Raw genomic sequence first — 26526 nt, 5'->3', positions numbered from 1 at the left:
CACAGTACACAGTTATTTTATTGAAATACTTGAAAAGGCCAGCAATGGAAAAATAGGTTTGTCATGAGGAATTAATGTTTGATTTACTTGATCATTAAAAAAGCTGTGTCTATAGGTAATTCTAGCCAGTTACAGAATGCACTGTGATCCATGCAACTAATATACTACAGTAGAATAGGCACTGTGTACTATTTTAGTTTTATCTTATACACAGCTTTCAACAGGTATGACTGACAGATGTGAGAAATTAAACTGCAACACTTTTTGAATTATAAACATTTACATATACAAATTTGCTCATCTGATTCATAAGGGTTATAAAACACAACATAGTGGAAAATGAAAAACACGAATTACACACAGCATATGAAGTTGATCTGGCAGTTTTTGAAGTTCACGTTTTTCCTTTAAAAGAAATATCAGACTGCTAAATATGTCACTGATCATGTAACATACAAAATCATAGGCCAGGACAGCAACAGTGACTGTTTCTTGAAAGACATAGTTAGTGGGGAAATTTATTCATCAGTTAAAAAGAATAGGTAAGAATGAAAATCACAAATTCTGCCCAGTATAGCTTATAGTCCAAAAAGATAAAGTCACTTCAGATGAATGTGAAATAAATAAGCAATCCTTGAGGAAGTATGATCCTTGAGTTGAACCTACTCAACCGAAAATGAATTTCAACTATACACTAGTGTGTCACCATGGTGAAACATCTAAGAACAATCTTTTGAATAGCTTTTTGGGAAGCAATGTCTTACTGCTTTAATATGTACAGGTTATTTACAACAAATTCCCTTTTGGCCTCACAAGTTAAGCCATTTTAGCTGGCTGTTAAGATGCAATTCTTTTTTCCACGCATTACGCAATACTGTAGTTAGAGCTATAATTTAAAATAATCTTATGCATGAATTACAAATATTAATAAAGTAACTCTGCATATATAAATATTTCTAGCAGAATTTAAAGCATTCAGAATGTACATAAAAGTTTTTTTTTTTTATTTGGTAGGGCCAGGTGTGCTTCTTCTCAGATCATCGTTGCTTTAATAATGCTTTGTACATAGCAAAACCCAAAACTGCAAAGACAGTAGCACCAAAACTTGCTCGGAGCCAAAACGTAGAGCTCTTGAGGTCCGCTTGTGTCACATGCCTAAAATTTAACACACATACAAAACCAGGTTAATTCCATGACAGGAATATCAGACAACTTGTGCTAAACTACTCTGCTTTTGGAAATTCATCACTACACTTGTCACAGGCAAGCATCTTACAATTCAACCTTACAAGTACTTATACAGTAATTTTATTTTTCTTAAAAGCTTAGGATTTGATCTGCAGCCCTGATCACATTAGTAGATCTCACTAAAGTCACAAGAGCTCACACAGCTGAAGAGAAATGCAGGAGCAGATCATTAGTCATGAATGTGGGGAGGGCCGTGTGTCTTCTTTGAGAGTATCAGCAAGCATTCAGAAAAAGAAAACAAAAATAGCTAGCAAATAATTAATAACCCATAGTGAGAACAACTCTGTCCAGCAAAATCCTTTTTTTCCCCCCCCAATGTTGAGTTTGCATATTTCTGCTCTTCCATGAAAAGCTTTCCAGTCCTGTTGAATATCTACTTATACTTCTTCCCCAAAAAAGTTTACTGACAAGTAGCAAGTAATATTTTTCCAAAAGCTAGAATGAAAAGGAGGACCATTTGTAAATCCCTTTCTTCCCAGTACAGTCACAAGAACAGCAATAGAAACAGTCATCCAATACCAAGCTGAAAGCTAAGAGAAAGTGCTAGTGAAACAAGCAGTGACAATGGCATCAACAGAAAAAGACAAGATGTAACAACAATATGAAGTGACTGTATGACATAAAAAGCCACATCTTGCATGACAGTAGAGACAGCCAATGACCCAACTCTCCCAAATATGGCAAGAAGTTTGTGAGCATGCTCAGTTAAACACGGCTAGCCATCCTCAAAAGTAGTCTCAAGTATGACAGCTTACCATAAAGCAGGAGCTACCGTTTAAAACAAGTTATCATAAATGCCATAATTCAAAGTTCAAGAAGTTCCTAAACAATAGTAAAGGGGTTGTTTGTTTGTTTGTTTGCTTTTGTTTAAGATAGAACTTACAACAGAACTTCACTAGCCTACATATTTTAGCCTGTATTAATCATCACGGGTCACTCAGTGAAAGCTGCAGGAGTATTAAGTACAAGGAGCATACAGAGATCCTAAGCATACACGGTGCACAGAGAGTTCATATAGTGTGAACTGCAGAGCTATAGCATAGAAGCTGTTTAATAAAGCAGGAATTGTTACTTGCTATCAAAATACACAAAACCAGTTTAGGATATTCTTTAGTAGACATTTGCAGGAGCAATATAAGCCATATAGATAATCAGTGTACTGTCATACCACATGCTGAAGAACAGGCTTTTTGGTGCACAAACAGCGAAATACAGCTGGTCTCTAAAAAAATCCTAATCTTATTTAAGAATATCTTGCTCGGTTATGGAACAGATCAAAATTCATGAAGTCCTGCAAGCATTAGTTCTTCTACAGCTAGTTTTGACAAACTCTCTGCAAACTAGATGTCAAGTGGTTTGCTGAGGGGAAGAAAGGGAAAAGGCAATGGCAAGGTCACCTTAGTTTGGCTGTTGTTACCTGTCTTCAAGTAAACGTGGACCAAGAGATGACTCCATGAAGATGGAATCTTCTACAAAGTTGACGGCGTGCACCTGCTGCATAATACTGCTCTCCTCGTCTGCTAACAGCATGGCCCCCAACTCATCTATGTAGGGTCTTAACCTTTTTACACACATGCACAGTTTGCAGTTCATAGCATGGCTCAACAACAGCAAGTGTCTCAAATATGCTCAAATGACAAAGCCCAGAGAATTTATAATTTTTAGCTATCTAGCCCGTGATTCTTGTGTAGTTGTTAAAAACTTAGTGCTTGGGAAAAAAAAGAAATAAATGGAGTTTATACTTTTGATGAGCTAAGTAAAAAAAAAAATATTATTTTATGTAGCTAAATGCCATTGCTTTAAGGACAAAGAAAATGGCTTAAGAAACTGAATCTCTTCCCACTCCATCCCCAAAGCCTCAACTTTCATGTCGACAGGATATGGCAATACTCCTGCACCATACACACGAGCTAGAGTACCTGTGCTAAACACACTGGAACAACTCCAACACATCAGCCCTAAAACTCACAAGATCTCATTACTGTTGCTAATTCAATTCAAGACTGTATTTTATCACTACTAAGAGCTTTAGCATTTGTGGTTTTTTTTTAGTAAAAGACTATAAAACACTTGTCTTCAGATCTGTAAATTATAAAACCTATCAGTGTATGTAAAATAAATCACTTGTATGTAACATGATTTTAATAGATTATGTGACAAGCTCTGTTGGGTGAATTTTTGTGTAACTAACAACTGTCAAATTTAATTTGGTTAATTCAAATGCCCAACTATTTGTATAATTTAAAAAGCATCCCTTTAAAAGTACAAATCACTGTTTAAGTTGCAAATGAATGCTTTTGCATTGCCTCATAAAGCACTATCTCCCATATCTAGATTTTCTGATTCCTATCAATAATTTGCCTTGTTGTGACTTTTGCACATGTCCATATTTAATGGTATGCAAGAAACTTGCTGAGCATGCTTCATCCTTTTAAAAACAATTAATATATTCTCAGTCATGATAAAATCCTCTTTTCATGTCTAAAGGGAGAGTAAATTGTCTCTGATCCCTTTTCTAAGCCTAACAGTAACTGACTCATTTAAATAAAGAAACTAAATCAAGGCAGGGATTTGTCTTATAACCTCAATTAAGAAACGATTAGGGCCCTCTGAACATCTCAGCCCAAACATCCTTACTGAAATTCAGAACACTACGGATGTCTAATTGGTTTACACCTTTAAAAAAAACTCCAATTTTTTTTTCCTTAAGTGTTCCTTATGCTGTCATAAATTCAATTTTTTCAACTTGATCCCTAATATTGTTTAGCTGCCATTAAAAGAAAAAAACCCCAATATATCTGCCTGAAATAATGAAAAAGGATCAATGTTTGCTTCCAACACAGGTTCTTTGACATGAAAGCAGCTATAATCCAGAAAAACTTTTCTCAATACATACTGAAAAATTCTACCTCTTCAATAAATAACGTTCAAATTTAATTTTAGTGTGGCTGTGTTTATGGAACTAATTTTCACCAGTGGTAGAAATTATTACTGCCTTGTAGTAGGAGAGTAACTCTGAATTAGAAAAGTTATTCTCTCCAAGGGTTAAACATATATATGGATGTGCACATATACACACACACAGTAGTACTTAGGACTCCATAAATGAAGCTGTATTTGAAACTCTTGCTTATTAGTAGTAATAACTAGCTTTCAAACTTCCCAAATAGATTGGTGTGTGTATTTAATCACAGAATTAGTTCTACATATGTAAGAAAGTCTAGAAATTTTGCCTTTGGCATAAAATTCAGACTTTAATGCACATTTGGAAAAAAAGAGAGATTTTTATTCAAACTACCCTTAATAGCGCATCAAGTAACTTGTCACTTGTTGAATAAGATCTTTGAAATCTGTACAGTCTTTCTTTTAAGAGGCTTTAACAACTCACAAGAAGTTTGCAACATGCACTTATCAAGAGGTTAACTGAGCATGCCTGTCATGGTTACACACAGAAAATTGCTGAGTTATGGGCCAATACTGACACTTTTCCCTGTGTCAGCAGCAGAAGAATCCCAGGTCTGGGAAGGTTTAACCATAACTATAAGAGTTCAAAAACATTCCTGTATTAACTACAAAAGCATTTCAAAAGCACTGTGGTGAGACCAACAGGCTAGTCACGTGGCTACTCACATCAAAGTTATAAGCAAGTTAATGCAGCCAGCAAGCAGCAGCAGCAGCAGCTGCCTGCTCTGACAGACAATAAGTTCTAACAATAAAATATAAGCAACTGAATTCTAAAAACATCACGTAACATGTGCAAGCTGCTGCAGCTTCCCTTCAGGCACATATTTTCTTAGGATGCAAACCAACTCCAGCAGTTAGAATTTTCCCCCATGTATTAGTCATCTAAAACGTGAAAAGCTCCAAGTGCATCCTACTACCTACAAAACCTAAAAAGAATGTAAAATGCCAATTCAATACATTCTATTTGGAAAGAAATCAGGGGGCACAGCTTTGCAATCTTCTACTCAGTACAGGGTATTAAACAGTTTAGAGAAGGAGGAAAATAGGTAAGTAAAATATTGTTATACTGTCCTAATTTGGGAGATGCCTAAGTATAGGGCTAGATTTCTGCAATTAGATTTAATGGCAATATACTATAGTTTTGAAAAATAATCTGCATACACTGCACAGAGTGAAAAATAAATCCTGGGTTATACTCTTAAAACTTTCCCATTATTACAGGAAAGTGAAACTATTGTCTTAACTTTAATTTCACAGAAGGAAGGTTTTCATAGGAAAAAAAAAATAAATCTTACAAATAATTCCTGAAACAACCATGTTTTATATGCAGGTAGAACTTCACTTCTACGCCACAATATTTAAAAACTTTAGAAGACAGAAAAAAAACATGCTCTGAGAAGTCTCCCTCACTGAACAACACAATTCTCATGCATTAGAATTATTTTATTTTGAAATGATCTTAGCTGACAGAAAAATGCCACTACTATACAAGCAAAAGGCAACAAGTGAATGATTTAAAACCAAGAAAGCAGAAAAACACACTTAAAATTGATGCTCTGGAGTTAAAAAAAAAAAGCCGAAAATCCAAGCTCATCATTAAAGAAAGGGTTAGAATAACATAAGCAGAAACCTTGCTTTTAAAAAGAGGTAAAACAATGTAGTAAAAAGAGATTAAGTGCCAACCAGACAAATACAAACGAACACCTAAAGGAAAGAACAAATTAAAAATATAAAAATACTACAGCGTAGTAACAAGTCTCATACATGCGTGTACAGTGCTTTGAATGCAGTGCCTTCTCCCTCAAAGAACCAATGAAATGTGATCCTGGGTAGTTCAAACCAACAATCCTGCTCCTGCACAATAAACATCTCCAAACTGAACTTCCACATTTGTTGAACTTGCTTTTCTGATAGCCTACAAACCCTTGGGAGAGTCTCTAAAGTTTGTCCATAGAAGAGAAACTGAACGTGGGCATGAATAGGTTTTTCAGTTGCATAGAGGCAATGTTTTTCTTTAATTACTAAGGTGGGAATATTCAGATGTGATATTATATTTTGCCCTAGCAATGTTTAAGCATTACTTAGCAACAAATAATACAGGAAGGGTCCAATCTGAAAAATTTCAGCTTACCTACTTCCACTGTCCAAAGCTTCAGAACAGGAAGGGATCAGGAGAATAAGTACTCTTGAGAAACCTCCTTTGCCCATCAGTTACCTAACTTTTGCCCAACTACCTGACCTAATGGTAAGCATTTGTAAAGGCAAAATAAGAAAAGGGATATAAACTAACTAAAAATCCTTCTTGATTCAAATGCTTTCTCTAATCTAATCACAAATCAGATTAAAAACACATCTAAGGAGCTAACATTTTGAAACAAGAAAACTGCCTCTACCCTCCTAAGTCTACAATTTGGAGCTATTCCCTCTTGTTTACAGATATCTCATCTTCAATTTGGAGCTATTCCCTCTTGTTTACAGGTATCTCATCTCTACTATGTATGCAGTTATACAGTAGTCCCTGTACTGAATGGTGAACAGCCTGCAGCAATGTGTTCATAAGGAAACACCCTTGAAGAGCTAACTAGGAAGAGAGTTGGTGAGATGAAGCGAGCATACTGGAAACCTGCAACAAAACCCTAGTGACTAACTGAATTACTATAGACAAAGAGATTCTAACAAGTAAATTTCCCTTTCTTTAGGGTCAGTGGAAAAGTCTATGAGGAATTCTCTTTACCTTGAATTACAGACTTTTTTAGGTAGTAGTAGATTCCTATGCTTATTCCACACTATCTAGTGACAAGGTGTGGAATGACAGCATCCCGAGACTTCTCATAAGAAGATTTTGATACCTTGAGTCCTTGACAGTATTTCAGAGGAACAAAGTGCAATGTCTAATGCAGGACTGAAAAAAACCACAGGCCCATACAAGAGAGAAACAAGCCATGACAGCTAACGTAGCAACCCATAACCATTCCAAAAAAAGAGGACACGTTATAGAGGCAATTTCAGCCTCAATAATAAAGAGTTGGGATTTTCTCATAGTGACTGCTGAATGAAGTTTTAAAGTGACAACATGCAAAGAGATTGCTGTTTCAAGGGATTTTTGTCAAGGGATGACTGCTGTAGAAGAGGTGCAGCATGAACAGTCTCACTCATATTCATAGTCTTTTCCTAAGCTAATGAGTGCTCTGAACTCTCACTCTGTGGTTAACACTTTTATCTTGGATTAAGGTGGTATTTCACAAAGATGCTCAGTACTGTAGGCGGGTGTATCAGTAGGCCTCCTATGTCTGTGTAACTTGCATTTAAAGGAGACAGCCACTCTTATTTGGAGCAGCTACATCTGGAAACAGTAAAAAGTAGTAACATACATGGACCAGCAGCATGTCAGGATATTCTAACCATGGCCTTCAAATAAATACATTTATCATAGTTGCCTCCAAGATCACATTTATCATATACGCCTCCAAGAAGGCTATAAAGGATGGAACCACTACACTACAAAAATTGTTCGGTTTGAACTCCCCTTTGCTGGGGTGATGTGACAAGTGCTGAGGTGTTAGTAAATCATGTGTGTCAAAAACTGCCTGCAGTACACACAAGACAAGGTATAGCACTGTTTTCAATGCTGAAAACCAGTTACCTCTCTTTACCAATTGCTTTTTCCAAAGTGTCTGCAAATGTTTAACCATTTACCACTTCTTACGTGTTGCGTTTTATTCAGAGAGGAATTGGATGTTAAAAGCTCTAAATTTTTTTTTTTTTAACACAAAATACCCACTCTTTGTGCAAACCAAGCGTAACACACACACACATTTTAACACAAAATACCCACTCTTTGTGCAAACCAAGCATAACACACACAGAGAAATTCTATGAATTCCCAAATATCAAACAACTAGCAAATATAAACATGTAATATGTTATACGATGCTGCTATAGTCAAGCTGTGCCTTTATGAAAATATTTGTGTAACTGATATCTATGAGGCACTACCTTTAATCAATACTAAACAAACCTATAATATCTCAAGTGAGACACATTACACAGATTTATAGACTACTTAATGTCCATTACCAGTTCCCTAAAACACAGTCCTAATTTCTCCACAGTATTTTTGCAATCACTAAGTGCCTGAATCAACTACCAAATTGGTAATGTTTCAAAGAAATCACTGGACTAAGCTCAAAAGACCAAAAGTACCTTCAAGTTAAACAAAGTTTGACAATTTTATGACAATTATTAAAGTATCTGCCTATTTAGTGGATACGGAGTGAAAAATCTGCAGTATATAAGGTTACCAATTGCTTTTTCTAAAAAACTTTATTTTAAAAGCACACCTGGTACCTAGTAAATAAAGTTAAGGACCTGTTAAGAACTGCAGTGAAGAGTTTGTTCTTTACAGATTGCAGCAAGTCTGAGTTGAGGAAGTTCTGACAGATGCAAAATGTACACCTGTTGCAGGCGCACATACAGCGTAACCGGGCATGGCTGCGAAAACACACAGAAGGACAGGAGTTGAAATCTTGCTCATAAAATCAGGTGCACATTAGGACTGTGCCACAACCAAGAGATTTAGGAATAAAAGGTACATTTGAATGAGTAAGGAGAGGAGAAAAAAAAATACACTGGGGAAGCAAGGGTACAACTACAGCTGTGCAGAATTTTAAGGTTCGATGTTCTACGTCTTGGATGTTTTGGCATTACCACCATACACAGATCTTAATAGCAAAGCACAAACATGAACGAAAATGTTTGCTGAATTTATTTAAGTTTGTAAGGAAAGCATCTAAAGGCTTCTGAGTATGTCTGCACAGCAATAGATAACACCCCTTTTTCAAAGGAAAGTAAGCCACATTTTCTACCGCTTTGAATGCACACTTTACAAGTGACGGTTACCTCTACTTTCCCACCCTAACAAACACACATGCTTGAAAACTAAGGGAGAAGCAGGAATATTGATATGACAAGACATTTGGTCAGTGCTACACTTAGTGTTTTCCCAGTATTCCAGCGCAACAAAATAAATACAAGAGAACAAAAACAAAACAAAAACTTTACAAATCTAATTCAATAGCTTCAGTTTCAAATATTTTTTTAAAAATCCTATTATTTTGGGTGAAAGTGACAGTTCTATTTAATGTAAAGCAAATGTCAGCTGTCATACTAGACTCCATCTGCTGCTGTAATATTTATGTAGTTCATCACCATATTAAAAGCTCCACCCACCAAAAAAAGAGATGCAAAGGGAGCTTAGCAACAGTGAGATGTGTAGTGAAGAAGAATGTGAGCTTAAGTATCTTCTATCTCAAGCCCAAAAGGTGTTTATACAGAAATTCTATTAAAAAAATATAAGATCTGTTAGATTAATGAACTGAATAGTAATAAACATAGTAATAAACACCCTGAAAATAAAAAAAGCCTCAAGCAGTGCATTGGGGGAACCATTTTCACTAAAGAGTGTCATTACTTGTAATCAACTGTGAAGTTGAGCTATTAACAAGGATTACAGGACAACTTATTCACAAGTATCTCAAAAATATCAAGATATGAATATTGACATATTGAGTTATGCATCCACAATAAGGACTGAACAGAACCCTACATGTTCATTGGAATTTGCAACATGAGCTGGATGAAGTAGCGTATTCTTTAAAAAATACCTTAGCAACAATAGCTGACACTGATTTATACGTTGGATATATACCAACTTTCTCAATGTGAAATAATTTGAAGACTCTTCTCAAGTCACTTATGTCTCTCTGTTGCTAAATCTCGGTGAGGCAGTTCCATCCTCGTGGCTAACAATGACATGCAGTGGTATTGTGCATGACCCATGCAATATGAAAAATACAACAGTTCAAGTACTTACGGATACATTGCCATAGTTGTCAGTTTAACAAAGATATCCTTACTCGGCACATCAACAGTATTACAAGTAAAGGCTTGAGGTGGAGGCATTTTGTGTTTTTTGCAGAATTCAGCAGGAGAAATACTATATTCCTGTCTAACTTCATGCAAGTCGGACTTTGCAGCTACCACTAAGCATGGTATTCTGCTATCCATGAAGTGCTGCTGCAAATTTAAAGGAAAAAAGCAAAAGAAACAGTACATGATACATTCAACCTGGAACAGCCTGAGTTGAACTGGTTGCAGCAGCATTAAGATACATTCATTGCACCGAAGTCAGGCATTTCTAGAAGCAGGGTATTTTATATAGACAAGTAGACATTAGCTTTGTATGAATAACAAAGCTGCATTTTTAATGCATCAGCCAAATATAACCAGCACTCATAAATAAAACGTCTTTTAAGCACTAGAACTTGTGTATAGGACCAGTAACTGACACAATATTTGGTCAGTGAAAAGATATATAAATGTAAAGGTTTGTATACATAAACTATACAAACCTTAAAAATCCTGGCACAGTACTCAAAGGACTTAGGGTTACTGACATCATATACCAGGCAGACAGCATCGCATATGGTCTCAGCATCAGTTAAAAATTCAGAGTCACTGACATCATGTAGCTGGAAAAAAAGATGGTCAGAGAGGGAGAAAAGCTTTGTCATTATGCAGTTAAAGGAATTTTATAACTTTCTTTTTCTCATAATTTTTATGGCTCATTTTTATGTATCCTTAGAACTAATGGACTGACAAAGGGCAGAATTAATGAAAAAGAAATCGTAGGAATTTACCATACAGCCAACATATGTGAGCTGTTAACATCACATCTGCAGGCAATCACAACCTCAGCATAAAAAGTTACATTTACTTCTAACACAAAGTCTTAGATTCCCATAGAAACTGGCAATCATCCTACAGAGGAAAACCACAGAGCAGAGGACTAGATCTTGGAAAACAAAAGAAAGATACCATATTATCATAAAGGAAAACTACAGTGGAACAAGCTTTAAAGAAAGTATTTCACCCACTAGATTAACTTTTTAACCATCCTAATCACCCTACATGACAGATTTTTCTTTTCTAAATAGGTAGATTGCTTGTTGATAATTTATTGTATGTTATAATTTGATGCCCTGCACCATAAACATAACGGACTGGGTTCTGTATGATTTAGGTCAAGGTTTCAAAAAATAACAGGCCCTGAACAGTTTCAGTTTAAAGTATTAGCAACATGTAAAACCAGAAGTTATCTGAGCCAGAAAAGGAGGGGGGGGGAAGAGGGGGGAATTTAAAAAAAAAAAAAAAAAAAAAAAAAATGGGGGAATCCACATTTACAAAGAGAGGATTAAACAGAAATGTGTTTGCAGGAGGCTCTGAATAACTCACTAAATTTTAAGATTAACCAGTCTTATGCAAACAATAACGAGGCAACCTTACCAGCAAGTATTTTTCCTGTCCATATACATAGACTGTATTAATGGCGTAGTAAGATTTGTGTTCTGCACGTATTTGCCGCTGTCTCTGAAAATGCAGAATTTCATGTTAGACCACAGCAACTTTCCCCTTTAAGTTAATTTGAACAGCTGTTTTATTCCATTTATTAATGAATGATAATTACAGTAATCTGTGGTTTATTTTGCAAGTACATGCATAGCTATAATCCATGATGTACAAGTAATTACTGCATGCAATAGCCATTTGTCGATTTGCTAAAAAAAAAAAAAAAAAAAAAACAAAAATTTGTAAAAAAAAAAAAAAAAAACCAACATAAAAAACCCCCTCCCCAATAATTCTATATGCCCTCATAGAACTCTGCAAACTCAGTAATAATCAGTAAAGCTCTAAGATCAATTGGTTTTGCTGTCTAACCTTAACTCAAAAGCATATATAGGTGAATATAAGCACAAGGTTTCTTACTATTAGATTTCTTCCAAGAAGCGCCTGAAGAACTCCACTTTTCCCACAGCCTTTCATCCCAACAACATTACATCGGAAAACATTTCTCTGAGTCTGTTTTTTCTGGAGGTCTATCTTTTTATCTCTTGTTACTTTTGAAAAAACACAAATATTTTTCACAAGATGTACATGCATGCGTGTATGTGAAAACATGAAATAATTGTCCACTTACATTAAAACGCACACAAAACACTCTCTCAACTATTAAATCAGAGGTTTGACTTGAGCAGAAAGTAAAAGAGAATGTAAGTGAAAAAAGACCATTTGTTTACACAATTTACTCTTGAGCAGATTTCTAATTTTAAATTCCTAAGTTGTACCAAATTGGGTTTTTTTTATTACCTGTAATTGCTGATGCTTGAGATTCTTGTTCTGCAAGTATCGAGTAGCCTAAATAACCCAGGTACTCCAGGCAACGCTGTACATCTAAGTATGTGGTTAGTCTAGCAGAGAGGACAAAAAGAAGTTTCTAAATTGTTAGCAATTGTGATATCAATTCTTTACAGTACTGAAACAATTTTTTTCCTATCTCCAGATTGACATGATAGAAGTATTCCTGGCGCTATGTAGTACTGAAGGACAAAAGCACTCTGAAGGTAAATGGTGGCAACTTTACCAGTCATCACGGTCAGCTAAACACTATGAAGGCAGTACTTGCTGAGGCCTATCAACCAACACCATATTTTTTTTTCCCTCAGCAAATAATGTTTTCCTCATTTTCTGTATTTTCAATAGGAAAAAACCCTCATTATTGACCATCATTATTCATACCGTCTCTAAAGAGCTGAACAACAGAAATAAATATTTCAACAAGTTTCAGGGAGATTTTCACATTTTGAAGAGACACTTCTTCACAGTTAGCACTAAATACTGGCCAAATCCTGAACAGGGTAACAATAACAATTGTCTGAAGATTAGGCCACTGGATGGCTATAAAAACTTGACTGCTTGGGTCAATTTTCAGCTATTAAACTTCCACTCTTTCTACTAGATTTTTAAGAGGAATCTACAAATGCATTATCATACCCAAGGTTCTCAACTACTAAAATGTAATGTATCACACTTACGTCCACTGAGAGAGAAACCCTTGGTATGTAATCCACCCCCTTTCATTTGTACAAACAGTGTTGTTAACATCAGGTCCCCATGGCATGTAAGGGAAGACTTTGAACAAATCTTTCAATTCCTCGGGAGACAAAGCACAATCTCTGTCCTGGAAACAAGCATACGGTATCAGACATAAATCACTTAATTCATGTCTATTCTAAACTGGTATTTTCTTGCTGTACGCTTGCAAGATTCAAGAAACTGGCTATAAGAAACTGAGCTGCTTTCTTTTTAATCATTGTTCTTTTCTTGGTTTTAAACGAGACTAAATCTATGAGCTAGTTAAAAAAAAATTGGTAGTACAACTATAACTGCCAACTCTCCTTGTAGACAGAAATATAAACAGCAGGCTAGTTTTGACTGCAAAGCTTAAGCCAGAGCCAGTTTCTGAATGAAATTACATAATGACCAAAACCACACTTTTTGCTAGCAAAATTGCTAGCAAACTAAGCCTCTTAAGTATAATGACACACACGCTCTCAAATTAAAAGCTTACCAAATCATGTTTATCAAAAATACTTTGAAGAAACAAGTATGCATGATGATTTAATTCTGTTGTGCAGTCTGGAGGAATTTTTAGCCTGTTTATTGAAAACAAAAACAAATACAAGAAGTGTTAAGTGTGTTTATGAAATAGAATATTAAAACTGAATATACAGACTTTTTGAATTGCAACATTTGGTATTTGACCTTTGCATTTAGCTTTATTAATTTATCTTTAAAGAGATCAAAGCACATACTTTTTATTAGGAATTCTAAAATTTTGAGTGTCTTTATATTACATGATATGTAGCTATACAGTAATCAGGTTTTTGTTTGGTTGTTTCGTTTTTGTGTTTGGTTTTTTTTAATGGAAAATTATATACTTACATTTTTGAAAAGAAGCCACAGAGTTGGTCGATCTCTTAACTTTTTAATTTGCGGATTTTCAAAGGATCTCAAGTGCTATGAAAATACTGACAAGACTTTTCTAATTTGTTGCCACATACAATAAACAACTGCTCGGATTTATGTTCCGGTTTTGTATTAAGAGTCTCTTTTGCCATCCATAAAGAGAGATAGCAGTACATGATTTGGCACAAGAGACAGGAGTTCTTCCTTCGTAATTTTCAGTCACACCAAGATTTTGGCTGGTATATCATAAAGTAAGGGAGATACTTGATGTAACAATGTGTTAAATAAACACACTACAATAACCCTTTCCTCCCCAAAGCAGGAGGCAGCATAAATTAAATGCACGTTAAGTTAAAGAAAGCTAAAGTAAGCAATACATACGGAGGAAACAAGTACTCTGGTGTAAGCTCTAAGTCATCATCATATCCAAAGCGACGTAAAACAGTCCAAGTTGTTTCATGCCTTCCTCGCTGAATGAAAAGTGTGTGTAGAAAAAGAAAACCTAAAAATCAAATTATGAAATCTTAAGGCCCTGAAGTGCTTTATCTGCTACAAGTATTTTTAATAGAATAGTATCAGACTGAAAACAAAAAAGCTTGAAATACACATTCAGATTTTAAACCTCCTGGGTGACATTACAGCATTATCTACACAGACTGAAGGTTCAGAAATCATGTTATTTGTAAAAGCGTCCTTCAAGGAACTGTTTCCTTAAAACAACCCACTTGGCTTTCTGTTGTTGTTTGCTTCTTTCAGTACCAGCATTTTAGAAGAACTTAGCTGTATGAAAATAAAGACAACAATATTTTCAACAATTTAAAATAGTAAGCCTTAGCAAGAAGCCTGGAGAGTAGTCTCATGGAAGATTGCATTTAGTTTTCCTGTATCAAAATAACTGGGTAGGATTTTTTTTTAGCACTTTCCAGGGCTTAATGAACACTGAGATTTCACTGTTTAGTAAGGCTATGCCTTAAGATTCCCACTCTTTACAATTTCTCACGAGTCCTATTACGTATGTAAGCTCCACAAGCAAAGCAGTTACATTGATGCTCAGAAAGAAAACGTTTTTTATCCTTTCACTTTTGCCATATGCTCTGAGCGAATCTGTACAACATAGCTGTTAAAACATTGACAGACACCACACCTTGCTGACAAGTGTTGCAGACAGTGAGCCTAGAGACAAGATACAGATTTATCTAGGAGACAATCTCTTTTGAATCAGTACACTTATTTGGATTCCAAGCTCTGTAATGAGAAGTAAGAAAGACCTTATTTTATTCACCCCGGTATTCCTCAGTTTAATCATCCTTTGGTATCATACTGCCACTACACCCAGCTCTTGTAGTCTAAAAGAATCAAGACAGAGATCATACTCCAAAAGACTAGCTTTTTTATGTAAGAATGGTTATCAACTGCATAAAGACATATCTTTTTAGAGTTAAATAAGGCTTACCTTTTAATGTTAATCCATTATCGGCAACTCCATCACTTAGGTTTTTCCTGACTACATTCTTTACATCTTCCAAAGCTTGAGGTGCCAGTGGTGTATTAAAACAAATTCTCTAACAGAAAAACAAAAAGAGCATGTTAGAACCACTGGCTACTAAGCTGGACAAACAGCATGTCCTGTATGAAATACAGCCTTAAACGTTCTGGTAAGCTAGTAAAGGACAATCCAATTTCTTAGTGGAAATAAAGGTGTACAAACTTTATTTTATTTTTAAATGCAAGCACTGGGGCTTGTTCATTTAAATAGGTTTTGGGGTTTTTTTTGCTTTTGAACTAAAACTTGAACAATGGTTAGAAATAAAATTAATACCATTTCAGTTTTTACAGATCCACTCTTTTATGCTGCATTTCAGACTTTTAATATTTAGACCCAATTCCCTTATAATTCACCTTACTACTGTTCCTTAAAAAACAATCACTTGTTTTTCTAGAATTATATAGTTCAACTATTAAGCGTGGTGAAAAGATAAGCAGAAGAGTTACCTGAAAGAAGTTGAGCTCTGCATCATTGAGAGTACCATCATTATCCTGATCAGAAATTCTAAAAATGCGAGTGAGTGCTTTAATACAGGCAGGTTTCATCTAAGGAATAAAAGAAAGTTCAGTATCTTTCTAGGCTTGAATATAAAAAGATTACATTGAATGACATCAGATAGCTCAATCACATTAAAACAAATACTAGCCTTCATTTTTCATTTTTAGAACAGAGACATTCATACACACGTACACAAAAATAAAAAGCAAGAGGAAACAAAATCCTGATCTAACAAATTTATATCCATAAATTTAAAGCAATTATTCCACATTAAATGTCTTTCTATTCAATTATTAGAAGAGCCTCAAGCTCTTCACAAGCTGAAGGTGGCACTACTTAATTAAAAAAAAAATCAGTTCTCTAAATTCAGTTTTATTGCCACAGAAAGCTTTAAAAAAAAAACCAAAAAACAAAAAAACCTGAATGGTTTTTTTTCCCCAAACATTTTTTGGTGGGGAAAAAAAAAAAAGAGGCCTTGCAATCCCAGTGCCTTGCAAAAATAAATGGCTCTAGAATTACAGGCAACCCTTTCTAAACAAGCACACTATCTCTATTCACTATTTCAACTATGGCTTCAGAAGGCTTCAAACATCAAATAGTGAAAATCTTCACAGGGCTCATTCATCTACCAGGCAAAGCATTGATCATATGGACTATCTCTATGACAAAAGAATTGCTGGGATACCTTCCGAGTGAAGGAAAACAGACAGTGGTAATTCTCTCCCAACAACTACAGTGATGATGGACTCTTCTCTTCACAGAGGTCACACAGATTGCATAGAGATTGGTTTTGGAAAATCAAAAAGATTTCAGCACAACAATTTTATCACAACATTACTAACTCACAAAGATGATTCTGATGGAAGAAATCAAAACAGGGTTATTCTCTGGTTCCCTACTTCACAAAGTATTTATGACTGAAGCAACTTTCCTACTGCCCAGTACTACACAGGGGTTATGTTTAGAGATTTTATTTGTATTTGCCCATGAAATTAATGTTTTTAAAAAAAAAAAAAAAACATACTCCTTCATAATACTCTGAGCTAACTACTTGTGATACTTAAAAAACCAGCCACACCACTTGTTTCTTATTCCTTTTGCCAAAGTCTCACAAGATGCTCAGAAAAGTTCTTTCCCTTAAATCAGGCCAAGTCTGGAGTACTTTCCCTGAAATAAATGGAGTTACTGTGAAATGCATATGTAAAGGAGAACTGAATGGAACACATGATTTTGTTCATATTACACTGGGTTTAAAGCCATTACCAAAGCTTCTCATTTTACTTAGCAATTCACATGGGCAACAAAAAACTGTCTTCATTGCTTTGAATGAAGAGGAAAGACAGATCGGATTAATACAACACAAAACAATCACCATGGTTCTGGAATATAACGCTTAACATTTGGAGGTGGGGTGGTGGTAACAGAACACACTAAGAAATGCAAAATCCACTGAAAAGGAAAGAACAGGAAAAGTTACTAACTTCCCCCCCTATATTATTTGTTCTTAGAATCTATGTATAAATACCTCTTTCTCCTCTGGGCAATAAAGAGGACCTGTAGGATGTAGAACAGCTTTCTGTGCATAATAAAATAGCTCAGATATATTCTTCAAGTTTTTGGCTGAACACTGAAAGAGAAATCCTTATATTGATTAGCTAGTTTCTTGACTATTTGGTGATTTCTTCTGAAGTTTAAGCAAGCACCAAACTTTTAAAGATCTAGCCCCCTCTTGTGGGTACAGTGCTGTTTTGGAAAAAAAGACATCTAGCCCCTGTACCTGTTCAGTGATTAATAAAGGAGTTCTCACTACAATTTGCTGCCATACCAATAACAGAGAAATCAAAAAGTTGTATCTACTTTGGAAAAAAAAAAGAAAGAGAGAGGCATATCCACACATATTAATCCCATTTTTAATACTTTGCAGACACCTGTCTAGCTTCATATTAAATTTAAAACACGTGCTAAAGGCAAGGATGTGAGAAGACTCTAAACATTAGAAGAATTTGACAGTAATATTTGATTATACAATAGTGTAATCTTCTCTAAAGAAAAATAACATATAAACTCACCATGATAATGACTTATATTTGAATATTTTATTTTGAACAAAAAAAAACCCCACCACTTTTTCTGTTAAAAAGTTGCCATACATGCTTGGCAAGAATGTATTTTTTGTTACTCATTCTAACTTCAGAAAGTCTTGCATACCTCTACACATGTTTCTATCTCTGTATATTGATTCATAATGGGAAGGATAGTTTCCATACTGCTATATTCCACTAGATCAGACTTGTTTCCAACAAATATAAGAGGCAGCCTGGAAACAAAAAAAGGTTAAGAGCTTTAAAGACAGAGGGATAAAAAGATCTATCTTAATTTAGCATCCTACCTCCCACCGGAAGCCATTATATTATTTTCATGATGTAATTAAATATCACAGGCAGCCAATAGGCAAAACTAAACGATAGCAGTTTTAAGTAAACTGTTTTGATACACACTTAGACAGAAATGTACTTCTTGTTGATACTATGAAAAACACACAGTTAAACACAAAAGTAACCGATCATGTTATTATTATACAAAACCACCACCAGCAGAAAACGTATACAGACCAGGTAGCCAAAACTAGTTATACCATAACAAATATAAACACACCTGGTAAAAGCTGCCCATGAAATTCAAAATAAATAGCATTGCTAGCATATGTAACAGACCTACATACTTTAAATCTCTTGTTGCTTGGACTTCTTATATAAACTTTAAGTTTAGAATTTGATTTTCTTAAACAATTAACATCCTCAACACTGTCCATTGACACCCATCGATGTGCAGCCTAATTCACACTTCTCATCTTTACTTATGCACCTGCTATCTTTGTCTGTCCTTTCATTGATGAGAGGAATCCATCGACTTGTTACCTAAAGTGGGGTTAAAAACAAACATGAAAAATACACGTTCAAATTTAATATGACCGAACTGTGCACAAGTTCAACTACAACTGCTACTGCTTCTTTCCCAAGAAGTATTTACCCACAAAGGAGGAAAGAAATAAAAACTGGAGTTGATTAACAAGCAGCTTTCTCAGATGACTGAAATGACTAAAAACTCAGATGTTGAAATGGACAAGAGGCAATAATACATCTGTATGTTCTCTTAACAAATACCGTCTTACGCATTTTAAATGTCTAATACAGTTTTCAGCTCGCCAACAGTTAACAGTCCACAAGTTACATCTCAAGCAATAACTGCATAAAACGTGTTACCATACCTTATCAATAGAGTTCTTGTTGTTAACAGCATATACTATACAAATCACATTTGCCTAAAATGAAAAAAAAGGAAAGGCATGGAATTCCACCGTTTAGAGTCTCTAGAGCAACAGAGACAATTAAGAACCATATGTAACAACATCAGAGTAAGAACAGTTCCACCATTAGTCAAAAACTGTGTCCCTGACCTGTTTAAGCTACTTGTAGCCTGACAACAGCTTAAACCAAATAATTTATAAGTTGGGAAGTGCCAAAAAGCATGTCTTGCAGTGCAACATTCACAGCTTATGCCTGCAGAGAGACCTATGCTACCAAGAAATCTAAACTGAAGAATCGTAATTTGCAGCCTCCACTCAAGTACCAAACTAAATGCCAGAAATGGAACACAACACCGTGACAGACTGCACAGAAAATGTGCAAAGGTGCTCAGAAAGAACTGAAAATAGGAAACAGAAGGAATTATAAAATTACCAAGAATCCCTTGCTATTCATAAATGCAATAGTACAACGTGACAGAAAGAACTGAAATTGACCTTTCCAGGGTAGGATTATTTCTTTAGAAAAACTGTCAATCCCTTGGCCTACTGATTAAAAGATATTTAGGTTCTGTCCTTTCCCTTGGAAGCACAAAGCTTAAGCTCAATTCACCAACACAGTGGCAGTACCTACTTTTCTTCAACAGAGGAAGGTTTACTATAGCACAGGGCACAAAACAAAACGAAAAGCAAGAGAGGTGTTCTGGGTTTTCTTCCAATTCAAACTGAAGCCCATCTAATGCAGAGAACTTGAAAGGAAAGATTTCTCCAAAAGCAGAAACTATTTTCTAGTAAACACTAAAATACACTTACCTGTGATATTTCATGGTAAAGCTGCTCATCACTTTGCTCTGCTTCTGCATTCAATAGAATAAGCCATTCATCAATACTAAACATTTTTGCAAACAAAACTGAAAAACTTAAGTAACTGAACTAGGGTATTTCATAACGCTCATAAGACAGCCTTGTGAAAGCTCTTGTTATTTAAATGTTTTTTTATAAAATGCACTAAAGAGTGCTTCTACTGTAACAATAATGAAATTGATCCATTAACTTGCAAGACAGAAACAGTCTATGGCACACAAGTTTTTTAGCAGCTACTTTCAAGAGGAATAATTACATTTGTAGACAGGTTCTCTCTGGAATGAGTCATAGTTTGCATCCCCCTACATTTATCAACAGCCCCTTCCTGGGATAGTAAGTAGCAACATTGTTCTATAATGTAAACTTTTACAACAGAGTATGACGTATGTTAATTTTATTGCAGTGTCCATTTTATTTAGTGAGACCAAGCTTCTGTTAACTGCGTCTATGAAACACTTCATCCAATAGAAAGAAAAACTCACTCCACATAAATTTAACCTCAAGTCCAATGAAAAAAATACGCCCTATTTCTTTGTTCCAAATAGGTAAACACACCAAAGATATTTCCTCAGCGGTGGTGGGAAAGAGAAGACGGGAAGGTATCTGCTAACATGGCCTAATTCTTGACTTCTATTATAAATGGCAGAAGGATTTTTCTAGCTGTGCAACAGTTGCATATATTTCCGATAGCACGTGAGCCTTGATACTGAGCCTATTTACCTGTTCAGTAAGGTCAACGAGATTAGAATATTACAAAAAACAAAAATACAAAATATGAAACTGACACAAAAGGATAAGGTGTCCAAACTTAGACATTTAGAAAGACATAGAATATAAAGTACGTAAAGTCTCCTGCATCTTAGTAAATTCTTCACTGAAAGAAAGAAAAATAGTTTTGAATTCCATGGAAGTACCCACCTTTGTCTGAACCTGTAAATATGTCCGTCACACAAAGAATACTAACTTCACTGGAATATTGCTACGACTGTCTTTCACGGAAGTACCAGCAGCAGTTAATGTTAGGCTTCGAATTAGTAGGACCAGCCATCATCATCTAATTTAGTTTTATCCCACAAGTTTCTATTTAATCTAGTCTTTCCCTACAAGTAGCTTTGGTCCCATACCAGTATGACTGTTAAAGAGGCCACTGAGTTAGATAAACAATTCCATACCAAATCAGTCAAACAGTAACAGTATTGTGTAGTCCTTACCTGAATAATCCACTATGTGGGTTGGCACTCTTTCAGGGGTGACATCAGCTGGAATGGTGATTTCTTCAGCTCGTGGTGGAACCTTGGGTTGTAAAGAAACAGCAAGGAAAAGCCTTTAAATATAATCCAGAAAATCCAGATGGTCAAAAAAAGTTGTATACTATAATACACCTGCCAATTAGTCAGCTTTAAATAGAACAACTTATTAGTAGTTCAAGTACTTTGGGGTTTTTCTTTTGCAATGTACTGAAAGTCACTGCTACTTTCTCGTTCTTTATTAGTCTACTTACTGAATAAGGAACTTCCTGCATGCTTTGCAAGAAAGCAATGTTGTTAAGGGATTCAATGAATGCTTCTATAAAACTCAAATCCACTATACCCAACCACCTATAGACAACTATTGTAATAGTGAAAACTATAAACAAAACCTGAATTGCAATTTACTTTAAACAAAAATGTCATATAAATAAAAGTTCTAAAATTTGGGGGGTTATCAAATTCAACCAACTACTTCAAAGGGCTACACATTCTTTAGCAGGAGAGTAACATCACAGTTAGCATGTCATTATTGACAAATTAAATACTGTTTAATCTATGTTTAAACGTTTTAATTTTTGCACAAGATATCCTGGTCCTACTCCCACTGAAATCAGTACAAGAACTACCCCTTCGAACAGTGCATGAGTTCTTAAAAAAAATTAAATATTCAAGATATGGCAAACAAACATGACAGACAAAATACAAGTCTCATTTTTTACATAATCATAACCTGACAAGTTCCTTGCTTCTGACAGTGCTAAACACTAAGCTCAGAGAAGCCTGCAAAGCAAAACATGATACTAATAAAAAGCGCGTACTGCAAAATGCTGTAAACTAGCTATGATTGCTGGCCATTTTTTCCAGAGAACGCTAATCCATATTCAGAAAGAATCAACTTAAACCTAATTTTAACCTGCACAGCTATTTATCGCCTTTTACCTGCTGACCCTGAACTTTCATGATACTTTCATTTTCTTTTAATAAAAAAAGGAAAAAAAGAAAAGCCAATCACCAGAAGAATGCTATTTGTAAAGCTTCAGGCTCTACTTACATCTTCATCAAGAATGATTACTGATAACACCCAGTATATTAAACACTATTTCAAAGTCTGAAATGTCTGTTACACACACCCATATAGCTCTGATCTGCATGACTGACCTGCAGGAATTGCACGTCTCTTTCAGCAGTTTATATAGGATGCAGTATTTTTTAAAGTTATTTCTAGAATTTCAGACAGATTTTTGTGTTATATATAAATGACGCTTTTTCTCTCAACATGAATTTAGAGAAACATTCTAGATTATACAGCAGGAAGAAGCTGAGAAGTGACTAGAGGCCTACAATTCATTAAACTCATCAACAAACAAGCTGTCAATGTAATGGGTCCCTGAGCAGTTTAAGAACAAACAGAAACTGGAGCTCCTTTTTAACTGCAAGGTTCGGAACTAAATTCAATTATGTTAACAATCTAATCTTGACTCATGAACTGTGGTAACCTACTGATTTGCATTAAACACAGCGCAGTGTAGATTCAAAGAGCAGCACATGATGTCTATTTTAAGACTTGTGATCAGAAGAAATAAACATTCATGTTCATATGTAAAAAGCTTAACTATTTGCAGCAGCTGCAGTTCTTTTTATGGTATAAAGAGAACTGTGCTGTTTTTTTAAAGGAATAAAATGTAGAAGTAGCTTTACTTTTATTCTGGAAGAAAGCAGTAAGAGTTTTCGGCATTTTTTACTTCAAAAGAGTCAGGAAAACATTCTTCAAAAGTAGAAATAAAGGAATGTCTTGTTTAGTTACAAAAAATGGCTAAGTATAAGTCATACAATGTGACTTTTTAATTCCTCATTCTCATTCATTTTTCAATCTACTTGCTCTTTAAATACAACACAAAAAAATTTTGAGGGTCTTGCCTCTTTCAGCACCTTCCCATTTATGAGTCTCTAACGTTGAAATATGCGGCCAGTTATGACCAGTTTCAACTGCTTAAAAAAAACCCTAACACTCCTCAGATATCAAAAAATGAATTTAACTAACCATGTGAAAAACAAGAAAGGAACTTAGATAAAATTTAAATTCCTAATCTTCACGCAGAGATATATTTAAACTAACCTGCATCACTCTTCCAGAAGTCATCACTGCAGTTTTAGACTTTATTTTTTTTCTAAATAGGAAACACTATTTTATAGCAGAGCCTATTACCTCTTTGAAAAAAATTATACAACAGGATAGATATAAAACATAGAAAACAAATAAGAATGCTCTACCTCTTCTGGAAATTCTTCACTGACAAGAGACATAATTAGTGATGTCTTCCCAACTCTGGCTGCAAAGGCATTAAAAACAGAGATTAGATAATTTCGTTTTGTTACACCCAATAGTTGCATCACATCTTAAAAAGGGAAGTATTTTCAAAACATTTTCCAACTGATCACGTTAAAGGCTTTTTATCTGTCATTTAAACATACTAAATATGGATGACAGCAATTCTCTCATAAGTCTTTTATTGCAAAACCTTAGGATCCATTTCACACTTCTGCATTTCATCCAGAAGGGAATCAAATCCTGTTCTGTCTTACACAAAAGAATTAGCAGGTTTTAACCTTAATACAGAACACGTAAGCAAACAAACAAACAAAAGTTCAAAACAAACTGGAAATGCATTAATACAACTTAATAAATAGAAACAAAGAAAGCACACAGAAAGGAATTCAGGAATTAACTATTTTTATAGTATTCTTGATACAATGATTGTGCTTCAGTCCTAAACTACTAAAGATAAGAGCTGGACAAGAAGACATGGCTCTATTATCAACGGACAAAGATGCCACAAACTAGTTTGACCACTTTGAAAGTGCAAGAGCATAATCTCCTTGATACAAATGAGCTGTCCCCCACAAAAAGTGAATAAAAAATGAAACCACCAACCCTTCTAAAGCCACAGTTTTCTTAATCCAGGAAGAGGAAGAATATAATCTCTGCTTCAATATTCAACTGTATAGAGGAAGAATATAATCTCTGCTTCAATATCCAACTGTACTGAATCAAATAAATGGCTCTGTTTACCTGCAAAGTTCAGACTTCTGATATCACAGTTGATTGCTTGGTTTTGAGAATCTTTAATGTGACCATTTAAAATTAAGAGTTGGTAACTTTTCTCAGGGTTCCCCTCTCTCTAAAAACCTTCATCTGTCAACTTCCTGTTCCTCTGAAAGCCTTGAAAGACTATTACCGCTTTATTTGTTTTCGAGACATTTCTTAAAAACCAAAAAGTTCAGATTCAAATATTATCGGGGATTGTGTATTTCTGACAGCCCTCAATTCAAGCAAAAAACTATTTCATCCTGGATGTATAGCACCTTCGCTAGCATGCATGTTCTACCAACCAAGACACTGCTCGCAATCAGAGCCTGCATCACTGTTCCTACTGAAAACAATACCACATGTCACCAATTGACAGAAGTTGTTTTGCTGATATCACTGCATTTACACGTGTCTAATTAGTTGTATATAATTCTGAACATGGGAGGAAAAAGAAGAGATGAAATTGTAGGACATTGTTTTTGTGCAGAAAATGGTATTACTGAACTGATGATCTAATCAAAGTACATTCAACTTACCCAAGTCTATTTTTCGTTACAACTGTTCATTACAATTCCAACAAAAATATAATATAAAGATGCTCACAATCCCTGATGTGTGCCATGTACTATATGTTGCTATATTTAAGAAACCCATATCTTCTTTGAAATTTTCAGTTGGACACATTGTGAACTTAGTTGCCAAATCAAAGCATCTGTTACACCTGTACTGAAACCGCCGTACAGAGCTAGTTCAGAACACACCATTGCCAAAGAAAGTAAGGTAAATTAGGCATATATTCTGAAGAGGAATTCAACTGTGTATTCAAATGCACAAACACATTTCTAAACAAACTGAGACTTTTAAAACTAGCCAAACACAAGCTTAATGAGGTAACTCTTCCTGCATAGTACCATCTCCCTGAAGATTCCTCTGTGAAGGAAGTCACAGAGGATCTTTCTAGGCAGTACAGACAGAGCCAACCCGCACTACAAAATAACTGCATACACTGTACTATAAATACATACGAGGCATTCAATTCTCAGGAAAGCTTTGTTAGTAGTGCTACATTCTTAGTATAATTAAGTAATTTTACTACTAACACTTGGTAATTACTCTGTATTCTTTTTTTGTGAGGAACTTAAGCGCACTTTACAAACTAACAAAACAGAACCTACTTGCTGCTATTTACATCAGTAAGAAGCTGTATCTTTGAAAGCCTAACCGCTTATTTGGGTACCTAAGCGTGAACTTAAGGACATAATTTTAGAAACATACGAAAAAACACAGACCGACTGTAACGTTGGCACGCATGTAAGTACGTGCTGTTTATTCAAGGTCATACAGTAAGTTAAAGGCAGAAGCAGAGATCTGGACTTCCTGGCCCCGTCCTAGCCACAAGTCCACAACACCCGACTGATAACTGCCCGGAGCACATCTGGCCACAGAGATGTTTATGATTTCCAAACTCAGTAAATAAGAGAGATTTAAATTTGGTTTCCACAAAAAAAAAGTTTAAACAGGACGTGGCCAAACACAGGGCAAGAACTTCAGCCCAGTTTCATCTCCAGGGACGTCCAAGAAGCACACCAACTCCGTAATCTGACTTCCACGCTGCGAGCTCGGTATCCAGCAAAGGGACGCAAGAAGCCGAGAACTCCCGGCCGAGCACACACACAGGCTCCCCGGCCCGCCGGCGCGTCCCCCCCGCCGCTGTAATCACGCACGGAGCGGTCACGGAGCACCCAACCCCGACCTCTGCTAGCCACGCAGGGCCGGGGCTCCCCTCCTCTCCCGGGCGCCCTGGGCCGGGCTCACCGCCCGAAGGCGAAGGCGCCCGGGCAGGGACGAGGGACACTCCGCCCCGCAGCATCAGGGCGATCTGACAGCCGGCGGCATGGCG

General features: G+C 35.6%; 1 protein-coding gene across 5 annotated transcripts; it reads right to left on the bottom strand.

Annotated features, from left to right (window-relative positions):
* RHOT1 (ras homolog family member T1) lies at positions 1–23867 on the bottom strand. 5 transcript variants are annotated; one of them, XM_009287675.1, is made up of 20 exons: positions 23810–23867; positions 21500–21581; positions 20238–20281; positions 19389–19442; positions 18986–19038; positions 18329–18437; positions 17646–17747; positions 16069–16167; positions 15530–15638; positions 14458–14578; positions 13679–13763; positions 13143–13288; positions 12418–12518; positions 12037–12167; positions 11557–11640; positions 10623–10742; positions 10085–10287; positions 8581–8703; positions 2666–2809; positions 1–1155 (listed from the first exon to the last, which is right to left on the bottom strand). In XM_009287675.1, exons 1-20 carry the CDS (start codon positions 23840–23842, stop codon positions 1038–1040), a joined length of 2061 nt encoding a protein of 686 aa, XP_009285950.1. In that variant the 5' UTR covers positions 23843–23867; the 3' UTR covers positions 1–1037. The 5 variants fall into 5 exon arrangements, with proteins under 5 accessions (XP_009285950.1, XP_009285952.1, XP_009285955.1 ...); XM_009287677.1 differs by lacking the exon at positions 17646–17747; XM_009287678.2 differs by lacking the exon at positions 2666–2809 and having other exon boundaries at positions 636–1155.
* Positions 23868–26526: the final 2659 nt, after the last annotated feature.

This window comes from Aptenodytes forsteri, unplaced genomic scaffold (genome assembly GCF_000699145.1).
Source record: "Aptenodytes forsteri isolate BGI_AS27 unplaced genomic scaffold, ASM69914v1 Scaffold153, whole genome shotgun sequence".
Lineage (NCBI taxonomy): Eukaryota > Metazoa > Chordata > Aves > Sphenisciformes > Spheniscidae > Aptenodytes > Aptenodytes forsteri.
This window is presented reverse-complemented; position numbering and strand designations above follow the sequence as displayed.